The sequence below is a fragment of the Armigeres subalbatus genome, unplaced genomic scaffold (genome assembly GCF_024139115.2).
Source record: "Armigeres subalbatus isolate Guangzhou_Male unplaced genomic scaffold, GZ_Asu_2 Contig288, whole genome shotgun sequence".
NCBI lineage: Eukaryota > Metazoa > Arthropoda > Insecta > Diptera > Culicidae > Armigeres > Armigeres subalbatus.
In genome coordinates, this window is record NW_026943028.1 from 341,789 (window position 1) to 366,535 (window position 24,747).

The window sequence follows — 24,747 nt, forward strand, 5'->3', positions numbered from 1 at the left end:
TGCAAATTTATAAATGATATTCAGCTTGTTCTCCTTGCTTTTGGTCAGAAATCGATGACAGTAAAGTTAGAATGTTTACGAGGGCAATGACTCGGTCGTACACACGCTACTCTATCAAGAGATTGTGTATTTTCAAAATCGCGTGGAACTCATAAGTTTCGGGGTGTTTTTCGTTAAATATAGGAACACTACGAATAATTGCATCTTGATTAAAAAAGGAACAAAATTGAAGTTTTCGCAATGGTTCTATCCAAATAAGTTGGCAATGATGAATCTCACCTCTCTAATTGGTGCGATTCTCAGCGACATCGACGGTGACAAGCCCCCAAATCCAAATCTGTCTCGGTGATTCAGTGACTGAACTTAGTCAGCACGAAATAAGGTTGAAAGGTCAGGCTACTAGCTAAACTAGCATGTGTCAGTCGTCGATGTTTCATCATCATCATCTTGGTGTTTTTTTTTCGGTCCTACATGTTTACCTCGGTGCTCGGTACGGCACTGCAGCAGCACTACTCATAAAGCATAACTGTCTCATTTTCGCTTCCATTCCCATCTACATGGGACTGAGATGGCGTTACAGGCAGTGCAGTTCTGGGCTGATGTGGCAACAGATGCGTGCTGACCGAATCAATTGGATTTGCTACCAGTCGGTTTCAAATTTTAATGTAATTCGTCCGTATACCGCAAGAGCAAGTAATGAGCGAACGCCGGGTGGGGGCGACGGACTGAAACTGATGAATCGCGTGACTAGTGACACTATCAGCCAGCACTCATTCGGTTATTTCCGTACGAAATGGGGGGACCGGGGCAATTGAATTGACATCTCGTGAATGTGCTCGGTGTCATGTGCGAGCGTTCGGTGGGATGGGCTTGATGCAGTTAGTTAACTAACCGTGGACGGTGGGAGCTCCGATGGTGTTTCGGTGTCGATGCTGTACAATTTGGGAATTTTAATTGCATCTGTTCGGTGACTATTATTGGTCGACCGATTTTAGAAAGGGCTTCCAGAATGTATGGGGTAGATGTCCCATTTTTGGCTATAATACCAATTGTGGCACTAATGCATTAGATGTCAAATTGCACATTCCATCACCACGGGATCAGTGATTGCAATGTCCTTCGATTTCCGTCAAGTTGATTAGAACAGAATTTTCGAAATCCATTCCCATTGATTTTTCACTTTCCTTTTTTTTGGTTTTAGCAGTTTGGGGCATAAATACAAATGAATTTCAAAGCAGTTATATTTTTGTTCTAAAGCTGGGAGCAGAGGTTTTGCGTTTAACATATGAGCACTACTATTATGCTTTTAACTTATAAAAAACCAAACCTAACGTGACTAAAATTGAAAAATAGGACGAAGGAATAACAGTGAAACGAACACAAATCGTTGAACTCGCGCAAAGTTATTTTCTGTCGCGACCTGAACTATGACTCGGACGCTACAATTCTTGAGATGGTTGCACAACAAAGTATTACGGAAGTGAAACACATGACCTACGGTCCGATTGAAAACAAATTCCCCACCGCGGTTTTTGTGATTGTCGTTGATGGAATCGCTTTACCGAAATAGCTATTAACTAACTTTCACTAGTTATTAGTTATTATTTGTTTAGGGGCCCTCCTTAGCCGTGCGGTAAGACGCGCGGCTACAAAGCAAGACCATGCTGAGGGTGGCTGGGTTCAATTCCCGGTGCCGGTCTAGGCAATTTTCGGATTGGAAATTGTCTCAACTTCCCTGGGTGGGTATAACAGTATCATCGTGTTAGCCTCATGATATACGAATGCAAAAATGGTAACCTGGCTTACAAACCTCGCAGTTAATAACTGTGGAAGTGCTTAATGAACACTAAGCTGTGAGGCGGCTCTGGCCCAGTGTGGGGATGTAATGCCAATAAGAAGAAGAAGTAGTTATCTAGGGCTGCAAACGCGGCCAGAGTATCATAATCCTTTACGCTGCTTCACGTGCCTTAAGTTTGGGTATACAAGCAAAGACTACAATGCTGCATTGTTTGCCTCCGCTAGTTGCTTACATTCGCCACCATACCAGTCGTTTCTTTGAACCGGAGACACCGTGCCAAGTGCAGCGGTTGCGGTGCTACCAATGGTGAATCAAATATCTCTCCAGCTATCTTCAAAAAAAAAAATTGCGCCTAGCCGCTCTTCCGATGTAAGTGCCACTTCCAGCTGCTGTGCGTAGTCTTGGGCTAATCTAGCGTCTTATAGTCGCCCAATGTTAAGCCGCAGCATTCGAATTCGACGCGTGGTGTAAAGCGTCGAGAGTTTTGAGCGCAGGCATACTGCAACGAGGTAATGGTCGGATTCAATATTCGCACGAACGAATATGCGAACGCGTTGGCGCATCTTTCCCAGCACTATAAAGCCGGTTCCCAGCTCGTAGTTGGTGCCACAGCTTTGGTAAAAGGTAAACGCTCGATGACCGCTTTTTGACACTGGACAGGACTAGCAAATTTCCTGGAGCACTACGACGTCGAAGTTGCGGGGATGTAGTTAATCGTAGATTTTCCTGTCGCAACCTTCGAAACCCAGCGACTTGCAGTTCCATGTTCTAAGCTTCCAATCGTGATCCTTTATACGTCACCTGGGTCTTTGCCGAGTTGTATTATCTTTTATTTCGCGGCTTATTGGGCGTGCGCAAACCTCCAACCTCGTTGGATTGCCGTCTGGTCTGGTCTGTTTAGGGTCCCATCTAACACCAGGACTTGGAGTTGTGCGCTTTGAGCGGAGTCTGCTTGCGGATACATGCAGCTTTTTTATAAATGTTCAGCAGAGCCTACTGTTAAACCCCATCGCATCCTAAGCAGGCACCATAACTCGCAGATAGCCTGAGGAGGAATCGTCAAGCCCTTGGACATACATAGTTCTTGCTGCACCCATCTCCGTTACTCTATGGAATCAATGGATTTGGAACGTGTGCAAGTTATTCGTGATTTAGCATCTACCAGTATTTAGGAAAACGCATCATCTGGTTGGACAAAACTATTCGTATTGAACGAGTTTAAAAACGGTTCCTGCGCAACGCACTTCGTAGCCTTCCGTGGAACGACTCTATACACCTTCCCGACTACGAGAATGCTGTCGTTTGATATGCCTAGAGCTGCTTTCCGACCGGCGGAAAGGCCTGTATCAACTATTTATCTTTGACGTACTGCAGAACGCGTACGCCTTGTAACAGGACATCTTGCCAAACGTGCCACAATGTCAACTGCGACAGTCGGACTTTATTATCATTCCCGGTCACAGACCTCACCGATAATGGGTATAACAATCTGATGTGCTCCTGGTTAAGGGCTTTTGATGTAGTTAGTGATCGATTCCATTTTACTATGTCTAAACATTGTTTTGAAAGTAGATTAATTAACTTTTTAATTCAAATTTCGTGTATACAAGCTTCCAATAAGACAATATAAGAGAACTTTTGGAGACTTCCGACCCTTTTGAAAGGAAGCTTCCGAGCCTCTTCTTGGAAGGAGGCATCCGAGCCTTCTGAAAAGAGGATTCAGAGCCTCTTGGAAGGAGGCTTCCAAGCCTCTTGGAAGGAGGCTTCCGAGCCTCTTGGAAGGAGGCTTCCGAGCCTCTTGGAAGGAGGCTTCCGAGCCTCTTGGAAGGAGGCTTCCGAGGCTCTTGGAAGGAGGCTTCCGAGCCTCTTGGAAGGAGGCTTCCGAGCCTCTTGGAAGGAGGCTTCCGGGCCTCTTGGAAGGAGGCTTCCGAGCCTCTTGGAAGGAGGCTTCCGAGCCTCTTGGAAGGAGGCTTCCGAGCCTCTTGGAAGGAGGCTTCCGAGCCTCTTGGAAGGAGGCTTCCGAGCCTCTTGGAAGGAGGCTTCTGAGCCTCTTGGAAGGAGGCTTCCAAGCCTCTGGGAAGGAGGCTTCAGAGCCTCTTGGAAGGAGGCTTCCGAGCCTCTTGGAAGGAGGCTTCCGAGCCTCTTGGAAGGAGGCTTCCGAGCCTCTTGGAAGGAGGCTTCCGAGCCTCTTGGCAGGAGGCATCCGAGCCTTCTGAAAAGAGGATTCAGAGCCTCTTGGAAGGAGGCTTCCGAGCCTCTTGGAAGGAGGCTTCCGAGCCTCTTGGAAGGAGGCTTCCGAGCCTCTTGGAAGGAGGCTTCCGAGCCTCTTGGAAGGAGGCTTCCGTGCCTCTTGAAAGGTGGCTTCCGAGCCTCTTGGAAGGAGGCTTCCGTGCCTCTTGAAAGGTGGCTTCCGAGCCTCTTGCAAGGAGGCTTCCGAGCCTCTTGCAACGAGGCTTCCGAGCCTCTTGCAACGAGGCTTCCGAGCCTCTTGGAAGGAGGCTTCCGAGCCTCTTGGAAAGAGGCTTCCGAGCCTCTTGGAAGGAGGCTTCCGAGCCTCTTGGAAGGAGGCTTCCGAGCCTCTTGGAAGGAGGCTTCCGAGCCTCTTGGAAGGAGGCTTTCGAGCCTCTTGAAAGGAGGCTTCCGAGCCTCTTGAAAGGAGGCTTCCGAGTCTCTTGAAAGGAGGCTTCCGAGTCTCTTGAAAGGAGGCTTCCGAGACCCTTGAAAGGAGGCTTCCGAGCCTCTTGAAAGGAGGCTTCCGAGCTTCTTGATAGGAGGCATTCGAGCCTCTTGAAAGGAGGCTTCCGAGCCTCTTAAAAGGAAGCTTCCGAGCCTCTTGAAAGGAGGCTTCCGAGCCTCTTGAAAGGAGGCTTCCGAGCCTCTTGAAAGGAGGCTTCCGAGCCTCTTGAAAGGAGGCTTCCGAGCCTCTTGAAAGGAGGCTCTGGAGCCTCTTGAAAGGAGGCTTCTGAGGCCTCTTGAAAGGAGGCTTCTGAGCCTCTTGAAAGGAGGCTTCCAGGCCTCTTGAAAGGAGGCTTCTGAGCCTCTTGAAAGGAGGCTTCTGAGCCTCTTGAAAGGAGGCTTCCAGGCCTCTTGAAGGAGGCTTCCAGGCCTCTTGAAGGAGGCTTCCGAGCCTCTTGAAAGGAGGCTCTGAGCCTCTTGAAGGAGGCTTCCTGAGCCTCTTGAAAGGAGGCTTCCTGAGCCTCTTGAAAGGAGGCTTCCAGGTCTCTTGACAGCAGGCTTCCAAGCCTCTTGAAAGGAGGCTTTCAGGCCTCTTGAAGGAGGCTTCCGAGCCTCTTGAAAGGAGGCTTCCGAGCCTCTTGAAAGGAGGCTTCCGAGCCTCTTGAAAGGAGGCTTCCGAGCCTCTTGAAAGGAGGCTTCCGAGCCTCTTGAAAGGAGGCTTCCGAGCCTCTTGAAAGGAGGCTTCCAAGTCTCTTAAAAGAAGGCTTCCGAGCCTCTTGACAGAAGGCTTCCGAGCCTCTTGGAAGAAGGTTTCCGAGCCTCTTGAAAGGAGGCTTCCGAGCCTCTTGAAAGGAGGCTTCCGAGCCTCTTGAAAGGAGGCTTCCGAGCCTCTTGAAAGGAAGCTTCCAAATCTCTTGAAAGGAGGCTTCCGAGTCTCTTGAAAGGAGGCTTCCGAGCCTCTTGAAAGGAGGCTTCCGAGTCTCTTCAAAGAAGGCTTCCGAGCCTCTTGAAAGAAGGCTTCCGAGCCTCTTGAAAGAAGGCTTCCGAGCCTCTTGAAAGGAGGCTTCCGAGCCTCTTGAAAGGAAGCTTCCAAGCCTCTTGAAAGGAGGCTTCCGAGCCTCTTGAAAGGAGGCTTCAGAGGTTCTTGAAAGGAGGCTTCCGAGCCTCTTCAAAGAAGGCTTCCGAGCCTCTTGAAAGAAAGATTCCGAGCCTCTTGAAAGGAGGCTTCCGAGTCTCTTGAAAGGAAGCTTCCGAGGCTCTTGAAAGGAAGCTTCCGAGCCTCTTGAAAGGAGGCTTTCGAGCCTCTTGAAAGGAGGCTTTCGAGCCTCTTGAAAGGAGGCTTCCGAGCCTCTTGGAAAGAGGCTTCCGAGCCTCTTGAAAGGAGGCTTCCGAGCCTCTTGAAAGGAGGCTTCCGAGCCTCTTGAAAGGAGGTTTCCGAGCCTCTTGAAAGGAGGCTTTCGAGCCTCTTGAAAGGAGGCTTTCGAGTCTCTTGAAAGAAGGCTCCCGAGCCTCTTGAAAGGAGGCTTCCTAGCCTCTTGAAAGAAGGCTTCCGAGCCTCTTGAAAGAAGGCTTCCGAGCCTCTTGAAAGAAGGCTTCCGAGCCTCTTGAAAGAAGGCTTCCGAGCCTCTTGAAAGAAGGCTTCTGTGCCTCTTGAAAGAAGGCTTCCGAGCGTCTTGAAAGGAGGCTTCCGAGCATCTTGAAAGGAGACTTCCGAGCCTCTAGAAAGGAGGCTTCCGAGCCTCTTTAAAGGAGGCTTCCGAGCCACTTGAAAGGAAGCTTCCGAGCCTCTTGAAAGGAGGCTTCCGAGCCTCTTGAAAGATGGCTTCCGAGCCTCTTGAAAGAAAACTTCCTAGCCTCTTGAAAGGAGGCTTCTGAGGCTCTTGGAAGGAGGCTTCCGAGCCTCTTGGAAAGAGGCTTCCGAGCCTCTTGGAAGGAGGCTTCCGAGCCTCTTGGAAGGAGGCTTCCGAGCCTCTTGGAAGGAGGCTTCCGAGCCTCTTGGAAGGAGGCTTCCGAGCCTCTTGGAAGGAGGCTTCCGAGCCTCTTGGAAGGAGGCTTCCGAGACTCTTGGAAGAAGGCTTCCGAGACTCTTGGAAGAAGGCTTCCGAGCCTCTTGAGAAAAGGTTCCGAGCCTCTTGGAAGGAGGCTTCCGAGCTTCTTGAGAGGAGGCTTCCGAGACACTTGAAAGGAGGCTTTCGAATCTCTTCAAAGAAGGCTTCCGAGCCTCTTGAAAGAAAGCTTCCGAGCCTCTTGAAAGAAGGCTTCCGAGCCTCTTGAAAGAAGGCTTCCGAGCCTCTTGGAAGGAGACTTCCGAGCCTCTTGGTAGGAAGCTTTCGAGCCTCTTGGAAGGAGGCTTCCAAGCCTCTTCTAAGGAGGCTTCCGAGCTTCTTAAAAGGAAGCTTCCGAACCTCTTGAAAGAAGGCTTCCGAGCCTCTAGAAAAAAAAGCTTCCTAGCCTCTTGAAAGAAGGCTTCCGAGCCTCTTGAAAGAAGGCTTCCGAACCTCTTGAAAGGAGGCTTCCGAGCTTCTTGTAGGGAGGCTTACGAGCCTCTTGTAAGGATGCTTACGAGTCTCTTGTAAGGAGGCATCCGAGCCTCTTGAAAGGAGGCTTCCGAGTCTCTTAAAAGGCTTCCGTGCCTCTTGAAAGAAGGCTTCCGAGCCTCTTGGTAGGAGGCTTCCGAGGCTCTTGGAAGGAGGCTTTCGAGCCTCTTGGAAGGAGGCTTCCGAGCCTCTTGGTAGGAAGCTTTCGAGCCTCTATGAAGGAGGCTTCCAAGCCTCTTTGAAGAAGGCTTCCGAGCCTCTTGAAAGGAGGCTCCCGAGCTTCTTGAAAGGAAGCTTCCGAACCTCTTGAAAGAAGGCTTCCGAGCCTCTTGAAAAAAAGCTTCCTAGCCTCTTGGAAGAAGGCTTCCGAGCCTCTTGAAAGAAGGCTACCGAACCTCTTGAAAGGAGGTTTCCGAGCTTTTTGTAGGGAGGCTTACGAGCCTCTTGTAAGGATGCTTACGAGTCTCTTGTAAGGAGGCATCCGAGCCTCTTGAAACGAGGCTTCCGAGCCTCTTGAAAGGAGACTTCCGAGCCTCATGAAAGAAGGCGTCCGAGCCTCTTGAAATAAAGGCTTCCGAGCCTCTTAAAAGGAGGCTTCCGAGCCTCTTGGAAGGAGGCTTCCGAGCCTCTTGGAAGGAAGCTTCTTGAAAGACGGCTTCCGAGTGTGAAAATTCAATTCAATTCGAGTTCACAAAATATATTTCGGAGGGAAAACCGCCAGCAGGGATGTCGAGGCTTTTAAGAAATTGAACAACTGTACTGTGCGCGTAGTTCATAGGTTTCTCAGCTCCAAATCTCTAGGAAATCCAGGATAAGATTAGCCAGTTGAAAAGCAACTGAGGCCTGCCGTTAGTTTTCGATGACCAAGAACATATTCTACATTTCTGAAAGGACATGTACCATGTATGAAACAGTCCGATTGAGCTTCGGTTGCTCGTGTAGACTTTAAGACCGTACTCCAGGGATTTCATGGATGACCAAGAACTTTGCCCCCAAGACGAGCCAGCCACGGGCTGGAAGTTTCGTAAAAAAAGACCTATACTCTGAACACATTCTATTCTATGTATCACAGAAGGCATATACCGTATTCGAAACAGTCCTATAGATCTTTGGTTTGCTGAAGAATGTAGTGGTTTGGCTCCGTAATGCACAAGTTCACTTGTGCCCATCAAATAAATTACGTAATCACTTTAGCTTGTTACACGACAACTTTGCAAAACAAATTTAATTAAAATTTGATCAGCTTTCATTTGAGTGGAATCGAGAATAGGACTTTTCCTTAATTGATACTTGATTCTTCTGTCAGTTTGTTTGCTGTTTGTTTACATTTTTGGGCTGGTGAGTGGTGCGTTCTGGCCTCGGGGCGGCGCGATTCAACCCGCATCGTTTGAATTCGCAATAGAATGCAGCACTTTTCTATTAAATCGTTTTCTCATAGCAGGCCTGGTAGCGAGTCACTTTTTAGTGACTTGGTCACTATTTTGAGTCTAGTCACTAAAAAGTCACTATTTGCATCCAAAAGTCACTTTTTTTCAGAAAATGGTCACTAAAGTCACTATTTTTGCTTTGCTTATTGTATAAAAATTTCAAAATAAAAATTATTTGTACCTATACTATTATTATCACCCAAATCAAATGTTAATCTGGTAGCAATATATTGATAAGAGAATTATTTTGAGCTTTTTAGTGGAATGTTTTTACCTGTCATAAGACGAGTTTATACAATCCCATTGAATTCCACCACTTAATTGTAGTCGAGTCAAGTACGAGACACTGAAGACGGCCTTACTTTTGAGGTCGAAATACGTATCTGTCAAGATACAATTAAGTGGTGGAATTCAATGGGATTGTATAAACTCGTCTTATGACAGGTGAGCAATATATTGACAGCCCCAGTTTCATCACATGACAATGATGTTTGATGTTTCTCAACACCAGGGAGAATAATGAGCAATAAGGGCTTAGATGACAGAAAGTACATTATGATTGTTAAATCCGCCTTGCGACCTTTCGAAATAAGTCTCGAAAAAAATGTGGATTTTCAAAATTTTACTCAGATGCCACGTCGTGTTCAAAATCTCAAAAACTACATTTAAATTTGTTATTAAGCTAACGTTTAATTACAAATCAAATCGTATTTTATAAATTTCGTCATTATTTTATTTACTTTATATATTTCAAACAAATAGTCCTATACCAAAAATTTATAAGCTTTGTGAGTCCAAATGAATCCTTTGTTTGAGAAACGTCATATGTAACATTTTTGCACAAAATAAGATATTTTCAAATTCTGAATCCTCGTCCAAAAATACGTATTCTGGCCAAAAATATAAAAAAATGTCCAGGAATGTATGATTTTTTTTCGTTTGTTTGAGAAACTACATAAGTGCACACACTTTGAAGAACAATTATGGAGTGCTTACAGTTTTCGCACTGGAAGTGCCACAGAGTGTTGAGTTTTGACGAAAACTATTGATCTGTATTAAAAAAAAAACCGAAAGATTCGGTACTAATCCGTTCAAAAACAGTTTTTGTTGTTTTCTCAAAATTATGCAAAATTGATATACGTACTTCGATGAAATTTACTTCCAGTTGACAGCAGCAGTAAAAAGTGTAGACAACAACCTTCCGTGCACCATGTTTACGGTACTCGTCACTGAGTGGAGATACCTGCGTTTCTATCTGTTTTGTTAAACCTGCTACTCCAAGTTTTGAAATTTTCACTATGGCTCATGGAAGAATGGTAGTTGGAAATGGTGAAAAGATGATCTTCTGCACTTAGTTTGCCCTGATTAGTAGTTTTATAGTGATGAAATGTCGATTTTATTCACTGAATCAACGCCATCTCTTGAATTGAACTTTCGACTGGTACCTTATTAAATCATTTTCTGGTTGTTATACAGTAAACTTCGAGCTCATAATAAACATCAAATGTTGTTGTAACTATCAACATGGATTTGTGACACAACTTGTATCTCACTACCCGTTCATGATATTTTAGAGCAGCCCAGCCTCCAATATACTCCAGACAGTGAAATTAATAGGATTCTTGTCCGGCGAACTCGTTGGCTGCTCTTAGCTCTAAACTGCCGCTGAAAACCCGTCAGTTGGAATTTCTTCACTTTTGAGCCGGCGTCTAATCTTGTCGAAAGACCCAGCTCCTGGTATCGAAATGACGTGCCCACGGTTCGACGACGTTTTGTAGAACTGATTTCTAATACGTATTTTGTTTTATACATATTATGTTTACTCACATATGTAGCAGTTCAATTACCGGAGCCTGTAGATAAGGATTTCAAAAATAATACACTAGTTTTCAATCTACGCGATAATACCGTATCAATGCTAATGCAAATTGTAGCTCTATACCCAATTCAAAACTTCATACAAAAGTCACTATTTGGTCACTTTTTCTGCAACAGAAAGTCACTATTTGGTCACTTTTTTGTCATCGTTGGTCACTAAAGTCACTATTTTGAACGGTATTCATCGCTACCAGCCCTGTCATAGGGAAGCTGTTCGGCACTTCTTCTCATAGCTCCTTTTCATTCCATCAAAAAACAAAGCAATGAAAAAGAATTTGATTAGTTTCATATTTTTGTGATTTTTTTCAGTATGTTAGCAAAAAGAAGCAACGAAATTGGTGCTGTATTTCTTTGTTTTGAGATACATATATGTTCAGTGAGGGGTCTACAGTAGTCTTGCGATCAAAGGCGTAAGATTGCCAATCCGAAGATGGCGAGTTCGATTCTCGGTCCGGTCTAGGATGCTTTCGGGTTGGAACCTTTCTCGACACCCTGGACATAGTGTATCCATTTTACTTGCCACATATGATACATACACGAGCATATATAAGCTTTCAATAAATAACTGAGGAAATGCTAATAGAATACTAAGTTGAAAAGCTGGGCAAGTTCCAGGTGGAATGTAGATCCATTGAAGAAGAAGAAGAAGAAGATATGTTCAGTGAGTTTGGTTTTTCGTCCAAATTTGTATTCCTTTTTTTTGGCTGATAAGTTAAATTGTTGGTAAACACATTGGAAGTACATACTTTCGATCATTATCATAGTTAAGTTCGAAGATTTGTTGTTCCCCCAAAATTGATCAACCTTTCCAATAAGCGCTTTAGTTTGGTTGATCTGGCACAGTGTAATTAATCAGCTACAAAAAAGGTTTCTCTGCCCTTGGTTCAAATTAGAAGAAAATTACTCGCCAGACTTGCTAATTTCTGCCAACCATATTGTGCATAAAATAAACCTAACGGATCGAATATAATTTACTCACCCGAATGCGTTCGGTCACCCCTAGTCATCCGGCGTGCTGCCCATCGCGATCGCGCATCGCACATCAGATGCTCAGCGCTGCCGGCTACTGCAGGCAGTGTGTCGTCGAGATCCCTGGCCCGTTCCCCGAGCCCCTTTTCTGGTGCTGCTCTACTGTTGCCCTCTGCCAAAGTGTAGGTTGAAGGAAGCAATTTCGCACACTTTGTATGCTGTTGCTGCTGCCGCTATATGCATCCATAGTTGATTCCCCTTTTGGGTTTTGCACGCGCTAGCTTTGCACCACCGGGCAGAAGCCCGGTGTGTTGTGCGCGCATTTGCACCAGATGATCGCTCGAAAAATGCAGTTCGATTGCAGCAGCCGGCTTGTCGCGATCAGAGCCAGCGCGGTTCGCACACCTTCATCGGATCGCGTCGCCGTCTTCAGTTAGTCAGTCAAAAAGTCAGTCAGTCAATCGATCGGTCGGTTGCTTGGTCGTCGTCGGTGGGTTGTGTACGTGTGTAGCGAGTGGACTCTCTGTTGATAGTAATAATCGTCAAAAAGATGCAGCACATGTGCGACGTGCCGCATATTCGGTCGTTTCGTTATTGGCGATGAGTGTCACCATTGTTGGTTGATTTTGTTATATTTGATACGATTTAATGAGAGTTCCAAAAACAAAAAAAAACCTGATCGACGCGCGATCGAATTCGATCTTTAATCTCAGCGAGTACCGATCGTAATCTCCTCTGTAGTGTGTTTGTGTGCACGCGCAATGTCAAGGTTGAGGTGAGCTTCATTCGATCAATCATTCTCCTTCGAGTGTTCCCGAATGGTAGAGGGTCGACCACTTGACTAATTGTTCTGGGAATGGAATTCTACGTGATACGTATCTCTGCTTCGAACAAAAAAAGCGACACAATGCAATGCAAACAACGTTGATAGAGGAAGTGGCCAAAGTCTTACTCTTATTATACCGATTGGCCCGGGAAGCGATGATCCTCAGCGAATCTTGGTCTCTTGAGCTAAATTAATGGCCAAATGTTACTGAGCTTCTAGAATCTAAAACCAGAATCAAAATCACCTACAAAAGCGTTCACCTTCCTTGGAAAAGCCGGTATTGGGAAGAAAACCTACCATTTGATCTCGAATTTGAAGATTGGACACAAAATTTGTCAGAATTTGGCAAAGTTTGACCAAAAAAGACCACTTATTTTCATTTATGTTGACTTTTTAAATGTGTTATGTATTCGAAATATGAACCAATAGTACTTCTTCTAACCCATATTCAATGTTCAATGCAAGGAAAAAAAATACCTGCTTTTGAATTTTTCACAACTCCTATCTTCGTATTTGTTTAGCGAAATTATTGAAAAAAAAAAATCTAGTATCGCATCACACAGCAGATACAACTGAAAATTTGCTAGGCTGGATAGGAATACAAACCCACTCTTCATAAGCATGCTCTGCTTTGTAGGCGAGCTTCCAAATAATTGGGATGCGGATGGCATCACGTTGGAAACATTTCTGCTAAAATTGATTATTATTTATAGAAATAAACTTGACATGCTCAAAATTTATGATGAAACGGTTTATCAGAAGCTGTGTTCGATACGTAGAGTAGGCGGCATCAGTACCAACCAGCTGAATGCATCGGCCTATCTTTAGCTGTATTTTATAGGTCGGGTTTTTCTGAGAAAATTACGTTATGTATCCGACAAATTAGGCTTTCTTCTGTCAGGCAGTGGAATTATTTTTGAAGAAATACGTTCACATTCTACGGAATGGATAAAACAAGGTTGGTTGCGAAATAATGTATGTCCAAATCGCAAAGTCCAGAAATAGTGTCATTACAAATAGAAGCAAAGTGGTGTCAGAAAAGTATAACAAAAAAATCATTCGCTTTTCGAGAATTACGGCAGAATAATTCATATAATATTATAATGAGGAGAAATGCGTCGATTTGCTAAGAATTTTAGAAACTTAAAACAAAATACACATTACCAACAAATATTCAAAATTTTTGCCGATCTTAAAGGTATGTATGTTTTTACTTTGCTTGTAACCTCCTCATTTGTGTTAGGCTATGAGAGAACGGATGGGAGGATGTAACGAGAAGCGTAAGGATTCTAGCAAGTTTATTAAAAGCATGACAAAGAAACATTTATACATCTGACAATCTTCTCAGTAACAATTTCTTCATATTGCCGAATGCCTATGATTGGTAAGTAAGTTTGGCCATCTTTTTGTACCATAGTGCACAATAATGGTCAGGTTTTGTTTTGTTGTACTTCACGCAAATCTTCTCCAGGCAGTCAGTGTGGTGGAGGCGTAGGCGCAGGTGGTCGCCACCGAGGGGAAGGTTCGGCTTTTGAGTTCTCTTATTTTCGTGGTGATACTTTGTTGCAAAAAGATGCATAATCTGCTCGACGGCTGCCTGTGCTGGTGGCTGATGGGTTGGCTTCGGGGTGATGTTGTTGTTGATGATGATGATGATGATGGTGCCTCGGATGGACGTGCAATACGTGACGTGGATTGATTTTAATGAGTGGTTTCCATGCAAGGGAACACCACCGGTTACTTCTTCTTAATCTTCTTCTTTGTTGGCATTACATACCCCGCTGGGACATTGCCGCTTCGCAGCACGGTGTTCCTCCATTAGGTCTTTCCCACAGTTATTCACTGCGAAGTTTTGAATGTCATCATGTCGAGAAAATTTCCAAAACAAAAATTTTCTGAATTCGATTCCCGCCATCTTCACTGTGGTCTTGCTTGGTAGCCGCGTATCTTATCGCTTGGCCAAGGAGCGTCCCCACCGGTTGCATTGGATGATTATTGCCGGTTGGATATTCCAGGAATGGAGACGTGAAAGGATTAAACTACCATAGAGGCTTGGTTTCGTTTTGTTTTTATATTTTCAAAGCATCAGAAGTTCGCTCGAAGCTAACCCAATCTGTTATTGAGAGCTGAGCTTTTTGTGTTGCTGCTTTTCTAAGCAAACCAACAGTTCTTGATGGAGATGACTGGGTTCTAGATTAGGAAATCAGGAGAGGAAGTTATTTCGACTTATCTTTTCCGGAGATCTGTTTTCTTGTAGAATTTCTGAACGTAATCATACCCGAAATTGACCAAATCAGTCCTCAATTGTTTTATTTCTTTTATTTATTATCAGGCTAAGGCCGGAGTGGCATGTGCAATGCATGAAAGTCTTCTCCATTCAGCTCGGTCTATGGCTGCACGTTGCCTATCACGCAGTCTGCGGAGGGTACGCAAATCGTCCTCCACTTGATCGATCCACCTTGCTCGCTGTGAACCTCGCCTTCTTGATCCCGTCGGAGAACCATTTTCTCCGGATTTCTGTCCGATATTCTGGCTACGTGCGCAGTCCATCGCAATCTTCCGATTTTCGCGGTGTGTACGATGGATGGTTCTCCCAACAGCTGATGCAACTCGTGGTTTATTTGTCATCTGCACCCCACTATAGATGGTACGCAGCACTTTCCGTTTAGCTTCGCTTTTCAGTCTGATGTAGGCTTCCTTCATCCTCTCAAAGTTACGTGCCATAATATCAATGTCGTCGGGAAAACCAGATAACTGGACGGACTTCGTGAAAATCGTACCACTCACGTCAATCGCTGCCCTTCGTATTACTGCCTCCAATTCGATGTTGGATAACAGACACGAAAGACCATCACCTTGCCGTAACCCTCTGCGCGTTTCGAAGGGACTCGAGCCTTGATCAACCGTATCAGTTTATCCGGAAATCCGTTTTCGTGCATTAGCTGCCATAGCTAATCGATTGTATCATATGCGGCTTTGAAGTCGATAAATAGATGATGTGTGGGCACGTTGTATTCGCGGCATTTCTCCAATACCTGACATGGGAGAGTATCTTGTAGGCGGCGTTCAGCAATGTGATTGCGCGGTAGTTGCTACAATCCAGCTTATCGCCCTTTTTGTAGATCCTTGGATCGCATGGTACGCGTGGTCGGTAGTGTTAGAATGACTGAAGTCTGGTGAGGCCTGGCAGGAGTGTGGGGGGCAGATACCTCTGCGGCACCTCACCATTAGGGGACACAAAAGTCTCGCTATGCCGGCAGGAGTGTCGGGGGGTTGATGCTTCGGCAGCACCTCACCTTGTGTACGTCATGTTGGGGGCACAATGCCCAATAGTCATCTCCCGAAGTATTGCTTAATTGCGAGCCGGGGAAATGACTGCAGATGAAGGAGTTGGTTTTAGTGGGTCGACAGTGGTGATCCCATCCCCACACTAGCTGGGTTCGCCTCCGCAGGTGTCTGGTTGCAGATTTCCATTACATTCGTTAAAAAAACATTTTGGGCTGTGGTACGTGGCCCTTACGTGAACGATTCAACTTTCACAGAACTTTCGTGGGTTATTAGCGCGGTACAGTTGCACCGTATCTTCACGGTCTCGATCTTCCTGCTGGCGCTTTTTCCTCCGAAAAATCTCGCCCATGCAGCATTCTTCTTCTCAACTAACTGCTCACATTCACCGTCATACCAATCGTTTCTTTGATCCGGGGCCACCGTGCCTAGAGAAGCGGTTGCGGTGCTTCCAATGGCGGATCGAATATCTCTCCGGCCATCTTCAAGAGACGCTGTGCCTCTTCCGTTGGGAGTACCACTTCCAGCTGCTGCGCATATTCTTGGGCTAGTCTGCCGTCTTGTAGCCGCCCAATGTTTAGCCGGGGCGAACGACTCCGACGCGTGTTGTACACCGTCGAGAGTTTTGAGCGCAGGCATACTGCAACGAGGTAGTGGTCGGATTCAATATTCGCACTGCGATAAGTACGGACGTTTGTGATGTCGGAGAAGAATTTACCGTCGATTAGAGCGTGGTCGATTTGGTTTTCCGTTTCTTGGTTAGGTGATTTTCATGTGGCCTTGTGGATATTCTTGTGAGGGAAGAAAGTGCTTCGGACTACCATTCCGCGGGAGGCTGCAAAGTTTATGGATCGTTGGTCTTTGTCATTCAATACGGTATGCAGACCGATGACGATTTTGACTTCCCGCAGTGGGCAACCATCGTATGTCTGCTCCAGCTGTGCAAAGAACGCTTCTTTCTCTTCGTCGGGTCTCTCTTCGTGTTGACAGTGCACGTTGATGATGCTATAGTTGAAGAAACGGCCTATTACATATTTCGGATTTATTTCCGTTTTCCTCTATTGAATAAAGTATTACAGGTCAACAAAAAATGCGTTCGACTATTCGAATTTGACCTTCCTCAACATAGTCGGGTCTACAACTGGTGGGGTCAAATCAATTGTAATGAAACTTGGCATGTGGCTGCAAAAACTCCTAAAAACCAAATAAAGAGCTCAAAGGATGCCATTTCCACATGAAATTGACTTTCTTTTTTTTTACCAGGAAATTTTACCAGGGTCGAATCCAGAGGTCACAACGGGTCATAAAATCACTTTCCATGTAACTGAGCAAAATCTCGTAGAAAGCTCAAAGAATACACACCTGTTTGGCTACAGCGTTGATACACCAGGCGTATTGGTTGATGCCAGGCGTATTGTAGAGCTCCATAATACTCGGTCTTGGGCTATGTTCCTCCGGTTTCCCTGAATGTTTAGGGTCCCAATGTCCGATTCAACCGCGTGCATCCAACGTGTTAGTGGCCTTCCTCGAACTCGAACCCTCAACCTCCTAGTAGGAGATTGTCCATTTTCGAAACATGTGCAACTATGCTTGTCAATCAACTTTTTTTTAAATAAAAGTGTATGAAGGTTGTTTTTCGAGCAGTGCCAATATGTACAATTTTTTTATCTATCATTTGTTTGGAAGGCTCAAGGAAGGCTTATTTCAACTGAATTCAAAAGTATTCAACTTTTGTAACATCAGCGGCGTCCGTAAAGCCATTTGCACGTGAATTACAAAAAAGAAAGACCAATGGCATCATTTTCACTCGAGGAACTATCTGCCCTTTCCAAAAGTACAAGGAAAAGAGCAATTGGAACCAGAATTCATTGATGTCAAGTTTAGATGTTTTCTAGGTAGTGGTGATGGAAGGTTTCTGAGACCATGGAAATCTCCGAGAGACTGTTGTCGACCGTAGTTGAGTGTGGCCAATTATGTTCCATGCCAGGACGACACCTCAACAATCTCTGGCCATTTATTGCTAACATATTGATTCTATCACATAGTACTGGTGATATATTTTTATTTTAAACTAGCAGACCCGACGAACTTCGTTTCGCCTAAAATTGATTAATTCTCGAGTTATGAAGAAATTGATGTTTCATTTGTATGGGAGCCCCCCTTTCCAAAGCGGGGAGGGGTCTCAAACCATCTCAAGAACCTTCCCCGGCCCCAAAAACCTCTACATACACATTTTCACACCGATCGGATCAGTTGTTTCCGAGTCTATAAGGTTCAGACAGACAGAAATTAATTTTTATGTATATAGAGTAAAGAGTAAGAGTATATAGATTTTCAAATGTATATCGGGAAGTTTTAAAAAAATATCGGGAAAAATGCAGTTAAGTGGTCACCCTGTACTTAGCATCAGTGGCCGCGGCTGAGGAATGGACTGCTTCTTCCGGTATTAGCAAGGATGTCGGCGCTTTCGTTGCATTTGATCCCGGAGTGTCAGGGTACCCACATCAGTGTAATGTCAAAGGCCTCCTGAATGGCCTGTATGTAGGGATGCCGGTTAGCGTTGGACGAAAGGGCGGCCAGTACGCTTGCCGAGTCAGTGACGATGAGAGTGGGTAGGGCGACGCACGGAAAATCGCCGCGGCCTTTGTCGAGAAGACGGAGGTCATGTCCGGTTAATAGTTCCTATATGCCGACCTTGCCGGCTGCTTTGGATCCGTCGGTGTAACTTGTTGTTACTTTTCGTGGATCCGCTGATGGAATAAGTTTTGCGCTATCCGTTTGTTAGGGCACTTTGCCAGTGGGTGAGATTTGTAGGATATTGATACCATTGCCTGTTCATACTCACTTCCTAGCTATGAAATAACTAGCAGCAACAGTCAGGGATAAAGTAAACAGAAGACCTCTTTTCCCACCACACATGTAATGTAAATGCACTCTCACTTGAAATAAAAAGAAAGGAATTTCGTGCCAAGTGATCTTCAGCTTCAGCCCGCAGTATTCCTGCTTTGTCCTTCTGACTTACTGGTTGTATACCGGAGCGAGACAGTTGATGAGAACCTTGAAATTCCAGGACACTAATTCTATTCCGTAGATAAATTATTGTAGACGACTGTTCATCCACTCCACTTCGATTGATGTTTTAGATGCTAATGACTAACGGTTATTCCCCATAATACGCTCCAAGCAAATGTTTTCGCAAAAAGTGGGAAGATGCAGCGATCTCCAAAAAGGAACAGTAGAAGAAATAAAAACGTCGATCTCCTCGAAAGAGGGTCAAGTGCAACGCCGGAGCTCAAAGACTTGGGTGAGAAAGTAGTGAGGACTAGGCGTACCCAGAAGGGGCAGTTGCTTTTTGCGCTGAAAAAGAATCCTACGATCAAAAGCACGGCCTTCCGGAACCTTGTTACCAAATCCTTGGGCAGTGAAGCAAACGTAAGAGCACAGACAAACAGACATAACACATGGAACATAGGAACATTAGGCTATTAAGTTGATCGTCACGCGAACACTAACTGTTGTTTACTCTGTCTTGGGCAAATCACGAACCAGGTGTCGCTAATGAGCAAACGTCAATCTCGAACAGAATCGACGCACGCGCCCCAACTAATAAATATTGGTCAGTAAATCACTGTACATGGAGATACCGTGCAAACTCAAACTTCGGACGCTTAAGCACTTTCTGATATACAAACATCCTGTTAACTCGCATTTTAAATCACACCGTTTAAATCACCATTGCAATCACTGAATACAGTATTCTTCTTTGTACTACGTATTTAATACATGCAGAATATTGCAAAGAATGTTTGTAATTTATGAAAATGACCGGCTTCTGTTTGATTCAAACCCCGGACACCGGCGGGGTTGGATTCATATTTCGGACACAAAGATTCAAACTTCGGACACCTGATTACACAGTACCGGGAAGAATTATTGAAAACAATTCTAACTGCACAGCTCAGACTGTCTTTTAATCATTTCGTCGCATTGTATTAACATGTCTTATTAAAATGTAACTATACTAAAACAAGCAAAAACTATTAGTCCTTCCGTTCCAATGTTATGGATTTTATACAGGTTCGGGCGAGACAGCACAAACGTGTTCGTTAAATGTCGGAATCAGTAACAGTGTTCGTTTTGCACGACGACGGCGGTGGCTCGGGTGCCGGAAACAAAAGAACGGTGACGTCAATCTCACACCTCATGAATGAAATTTGGTGTGAGTTTGACGTCAGCAATCAGCTGATCAGAAATGTTTACACTTTTTGAGCTACTAATACAAACAAAAGGCATGCACAACCGGACCTGTATAAAATAAATGACATTGCTTCCGTTCTAGCTTGACGAAACATTTCGATGAAATATTTCAGAAAATTTCCCATACGAATTCAAGCGTCCGAACTTTGAGTGTGTCCGAATTTTGATTATCCACGGTATTCTCAAGTGTTATGTCTGTTGGTCTGTGGAAAGCGATTTAACACAGGAGGCAGCAGTCGAGTGTAGAGACGTGGACGAGATTACGTCGGAAGACGAATTGGTCTTGCAATATATGCTAAGCGAGGTGCAGATGACGATCCGGCTGAAGAAAGCGTACGGTAGTACGGTGGTACATAAGTAACAGCGATACAATTACCAGCAGTTCCTGTCTACAATATGGTGGAGGTGGGCAAGGTGAAAGTCGGATGGTCGGTGTGCCCGTTGAGACTCAACCCGCGGGTCACCAAAGACACCAGGCGCGAAACTGCAAAGGTCCGGACGGATCCGGTCTATGTAGAAAGTGTGGCCAAGTAGGACACGTTGCTAGGGACTGGACGAAGCAATCGGGATGCCTGCTCTTCACGGACGGAAACGACCATACGACGGGTGGTTTCAGAAGCAATGTGCGACGTGGCAATTATTGCTGAGCCGTATCGAATCCCTTCAAATAATGGCAACTGGGTGGCGGATTCATCAGGGATTGCGGCTATCCAAGTGATGAAGAAATTCCCTATTCAAGGAGTGGTAGACAGCTCTAGCGAAGGTTTCGTTATCGCCATAATTAACGGGATCTTCGTATGAAGCTGCTACGCACCTCCAAGGTGGACCTTACAGTAGTATAACCGGATGCTAAATGCACTCACGAAGAATTTGATCGACCGAAAAATGGTAATCATCCATAAGGACTAGCGGGCGAAGATGGAAGACGAAGGATTTTGACAAGTAGCTTTTCATCAAACCTTTTCGAGTTGACAGCAGCACAACAAATCTAGAAGCAGATGAACTGACGGAAACGTGGATGCCGAGGAAACTGGAGCCATTGAACAGCTGACGCCCAAGTTACTGGCGGAGCGAATCCCTTGCCAATCTCCGTGCTGCCTGTCTCAGAGCCAGGAGACGTCTCCAGAGGGCAAGTTCTGAAACAGTCAGAGCAGAGCGTAGGATAGTTTTCCGTGAAACTGAAACGGGAGACCAAAATCAGCAAGTCCAACTGCTTCCATCAGTTGTGCCAAGAAGCTGACGCTGATCCTTGGGGCAATGCTCATCGTGTCGCAATAGCGAAGATCAGGGGTCCAACGACGCCAGCAGAAATGTGTCCGGACTAGCTGAAGATCATCGTGGACGGTCTTTTCCGGCAGCATGATTCTACGACGTGACCGCCCACACCGTACGAAAATGAAAACCGAGTCACCAGCAGGTATGCAAGTCTCCAACGACGAGCTGTCATTAGTGGCGAAAGGTCAAAAGGTGAAAAAGCTCCGGGTCCGGATGGAATTCCAAACGTGACTCTAAAAAACTGCGATACTGGCGTTTCCAGATTTTTTCAGGATGTTGCTGCAGAAATGCCTTAGCAGATGGCTACTTTCCGGATAAGTGGAAACTGGTGTTGCTACCGAAACCAGGAAAACCATCGGGGAATCCAGCATCGTATAGGCTCATATGCCTGCTGGGTACACTGGGGAAGCTTCTGGAAATGATTATCCTTAATAGACCGACGCAGTTCACGGAGGGCGAGATCGACTTATCGGAGAAGCCGTACGTATTCCGATAAGGCAGATCGACGGTGGATGCAATTAAGGCGGTCGTTGAAGTTGCAAAGAGACCTCTTTTTCCGACCCTGGGACTCGACCCAAAAGAGTCATTTTGCGCCCGCCCCATAACTTGCTGAGCATGAGCATTATGACCGCACAATTCGTAGTTGCTACTCCGTTATTGACTAGTACTTGCAAAATTGTAATGAGAACACAATAAATGGGGCTTGGGATTAGCTACTCATTCTCAATGTACACGTTTCGGGAGCTCAAATATTTATCGTCAATAATGGTGCCGGCGACGTCCTTATGGTCATATAGGAAGAGGAGGATTGTTAGTTCGACTCTCGTTGCTACTAGAGACCGAGAACACCTCTGCATGTTACGAGACGAGCCAGCCTTGGGCTGAAAGTCTCCATAATAAAGTTATAAAGAAAAACCTCTGCATCTCCACGATTGTCTCGGGATGTGTTATTGTGTTAGCTGTTTAGGATATTTTATCTGGGTTCACTTTGGTAAGTGATGCGATCACTAATTCACTGTCTCGCCACTAGAAAAAAGTTAAAAAAGTTAAACCCTGCACGCCCGGTGGCATATGAAAACTGAGGAGAATCGTGTTTTGGACGACCGAACGGACGGGCAGCGCTCTGTACTTATTAGATCGCGCTTGCTCTGACCGGAGCAAAGCACAATACATGCGCATGAGCCACCGACACCAAATAGGTATTTTATTTGTTTCGCGACGAATAAAACACACACTGCACTAATTTGCTCGTTGGCTACTCTTTTGTGCCCGCCCCATAAGCTGCTGTTGGCTAAACCCAGTAACCTATTGATGTCCTCGTCAAGGATTCGAATTGTAATCCTCGAGGACTATATAATGTGGTGCCGTATTAAATTCTTGTGAGTTTTCCAGCATGAAACAATATTCAGGGACCTTTCGCAATTATCGATTTTCTTCTCAATTTTCTAGATAATTCGCCCTGGATAACCAAAAAAATCGAAATTCTCGTTCGCTGACACCACATTACAAAACAAGTTGGAAGACGGTGAAGGTAAACGCACTTCTAGATCAAGTCATTTTTGGTCAGTTTGCGAAGAGTTTTGATCGCGATTCCAGTTGTGAATGACATTTGTTTTCACAATGCCACGATTATCTGGAGCATCCTTCTTTTCCATGTACCGTACTATGTGCGTTTCTCACCTCGAACTGATGACGTCTCTTGGTGTAAACGTCGACGTCAGTTGAGAGAACTCCTTTTCAGTCATAAGCACATTCTAGCTTTTGCTCAAGATCCTGAACTGGACCTCAAATATTGCTTAATGCCGCAAATCAGTTTGATGTGTTGTAAGCTGGGTTTCAAAACTTTTCGAAAAGTGGCCACTTCCCTGGGGTAACCAGGGATGCAAAGAGCCTTAAGGTAGCCAAGGCTTTGGGTCTCGATGGAATCCTGCATCCTGGACTCAAACGCGCAGCAATGGCTGTACAAGACATGTTTGTACAGTTAAGTCAGGGTCAATGACAAGCTCAACTTTGTGAATCCCATTGAATACGTATGCAATGATATTTTACTAGCGAAAAGTGATTATCGCAAATGACTTTATTCGGGGTTTAAAGTCAGAAACGCCGATTGATTGCAGGCTTAATATTGTTTATAATCAGGTACGGCACTCCCTCGTGGGGGAAGGAACTATAGCACTGATCCTGGTGTGTTCTCACACAATAAATATAAGCTATGAGCTGACAAGTAAAATGCATCTTCGTGAAAAGTTTTTCACATGCCTGAAGTACGTACAATTCAATACTTATTATTATTAATATCTTTATTAATGAGGTTTTCGGCCCTGGACCGGTTCGCCTCGTGATTCAATACTTTTTTCATAAAAAAGTTAGTCTTTCGATAAAAGTTCTTATATCCATTATTTTCATTCACTATATTCTGCCTCAGAATACTAATTGCAATTATTCTCCTTTCTCTCCTCCAAACCGTTAACTCTCTCACCAGGTGGTTTCACCCATCGGTATCGGGCGTCGAGGCGGAAACGCTACTGCTGGAGCGAGGTTTCGATGGATCGTTCCTGGCGCGGTTATCGTCATCGAGTCCGGGTGCCTTCACACTGTCCGTCCGCCGGGGCAAAGAGGTGACCCACATCAAGATCCAGAACAATGGCGACTTTTTCGACCTGTACGGAGGTAAGTTTCGGGTGTCTGAATGGGATATGTTTCAGCGATCAAACTTCAAACCGGTTTTCTATGTTTTTAGGTGAAAAGTTTGCCACCCTGTCGGAGTTGGTTCAGTATTATATGGAAAACGGGGGCCAGTTGAAGGAGAAGAATGGACAAATCATCGAACTCAAACAACCGCTGATATGCGCTCAACCAACGACTGAAAGGTTAGTTTATTTTTTCGTAATTATAATCCAGCATGGCCAGTGAGTCGGGAAATCGGGAAATGCGGGAAAAAATCGGGAAAAGGTTTACCAGGTTCTCAATTTCCATCAATCATGTATTCTGATGGGTTTTCCGCAAACGTGACCTTTAAGTGGTCTTGTTATGTAGGGGTTATCACGCCTATCTAGAGAGTAGGAGGTTGAGGGTTCGAGTTCCTCCACGGCACGTGGATTTTTTTCGCAAATTTCATATAAATATGTCCATTTCGAAACATGTGCTGTGCTGTGGTTTTTGTACGGCCGATTTGCCGAATAATATGCAATTAATTGTAATCATGTATAATTATTCTAGTGTAAAACATGAAAAAAAAATATTTTAAATGCATACGCCTTTCCACGTAACGTTTGAAATTATGGCCAAACTATCCGGCCTTGTCTAAACTTTAATGGAAATTATATTGAAACGCGAATTCTTTAATGTCGAGTCTAGAGCTGTTCTCGGTAGTAATGAGGGAAAGCAACATGCCACCTACGCTTCGGAGGGTATCTGAGACAAAAGAAATTTCCAAGTAAAAGATAATTAGCATTTCGTTGCAGCTTGTGGATTCCTAAAGAAGATGTTTGATCGATATTCTCGACTCGAGTTTTGTCTGGAGACTTGTCGACCGTAGTCGAGTATGGCCAATTGTGTTCAATTCCAGGCAAAACAACTCAACAATCTGTGGTCATTCGTTGTTAACATCTCGATTCCATCACATGGCAACGATTTCCTCAAGAAATGTGTTGAATTAATGAACAGTGTTTGGTTGTAAACCAGCATAAGGATTAAGGAAAGACTGGCATAAATAATAAAGTACGATTTGGTCCAGAGCCATAGTAATATCCAGGATGTGTAACCAAAGTAAAATAAATAAATCAATAATGATTAGTATGTGCAAAACACCTGGTCAAG

General features: G+C 44.9%; 1 protein-coding gene across 1 annotated transcript in view; it reads left to right on the forward strand.

Annotated features, from left to right (window-relative positions):
- The window catches only part of LOC134203898 (tyrosine-protein phosphatase corkscrew-like), an 84,867-nt gene extending 61,026 nt beyond the window's left edge, over positions 1-23,841 (forward strand). Inside the window, exons 3-4 of the mRNA XM_062678731.1 lie at positions 23,411-23,598; positions 23,669-23,841. Of these exons, the coding sequence (XP_062534715.1) occupies positions 23,411-23,598; positions 23,669-23,841 (361 nt within the window). The remainder of the gene's footprint in view (positions 1-23,410; positions 23,599-23,668) is intronic.
- Positions 23,842-24,747: the final 906 nt, after the last annotated feature.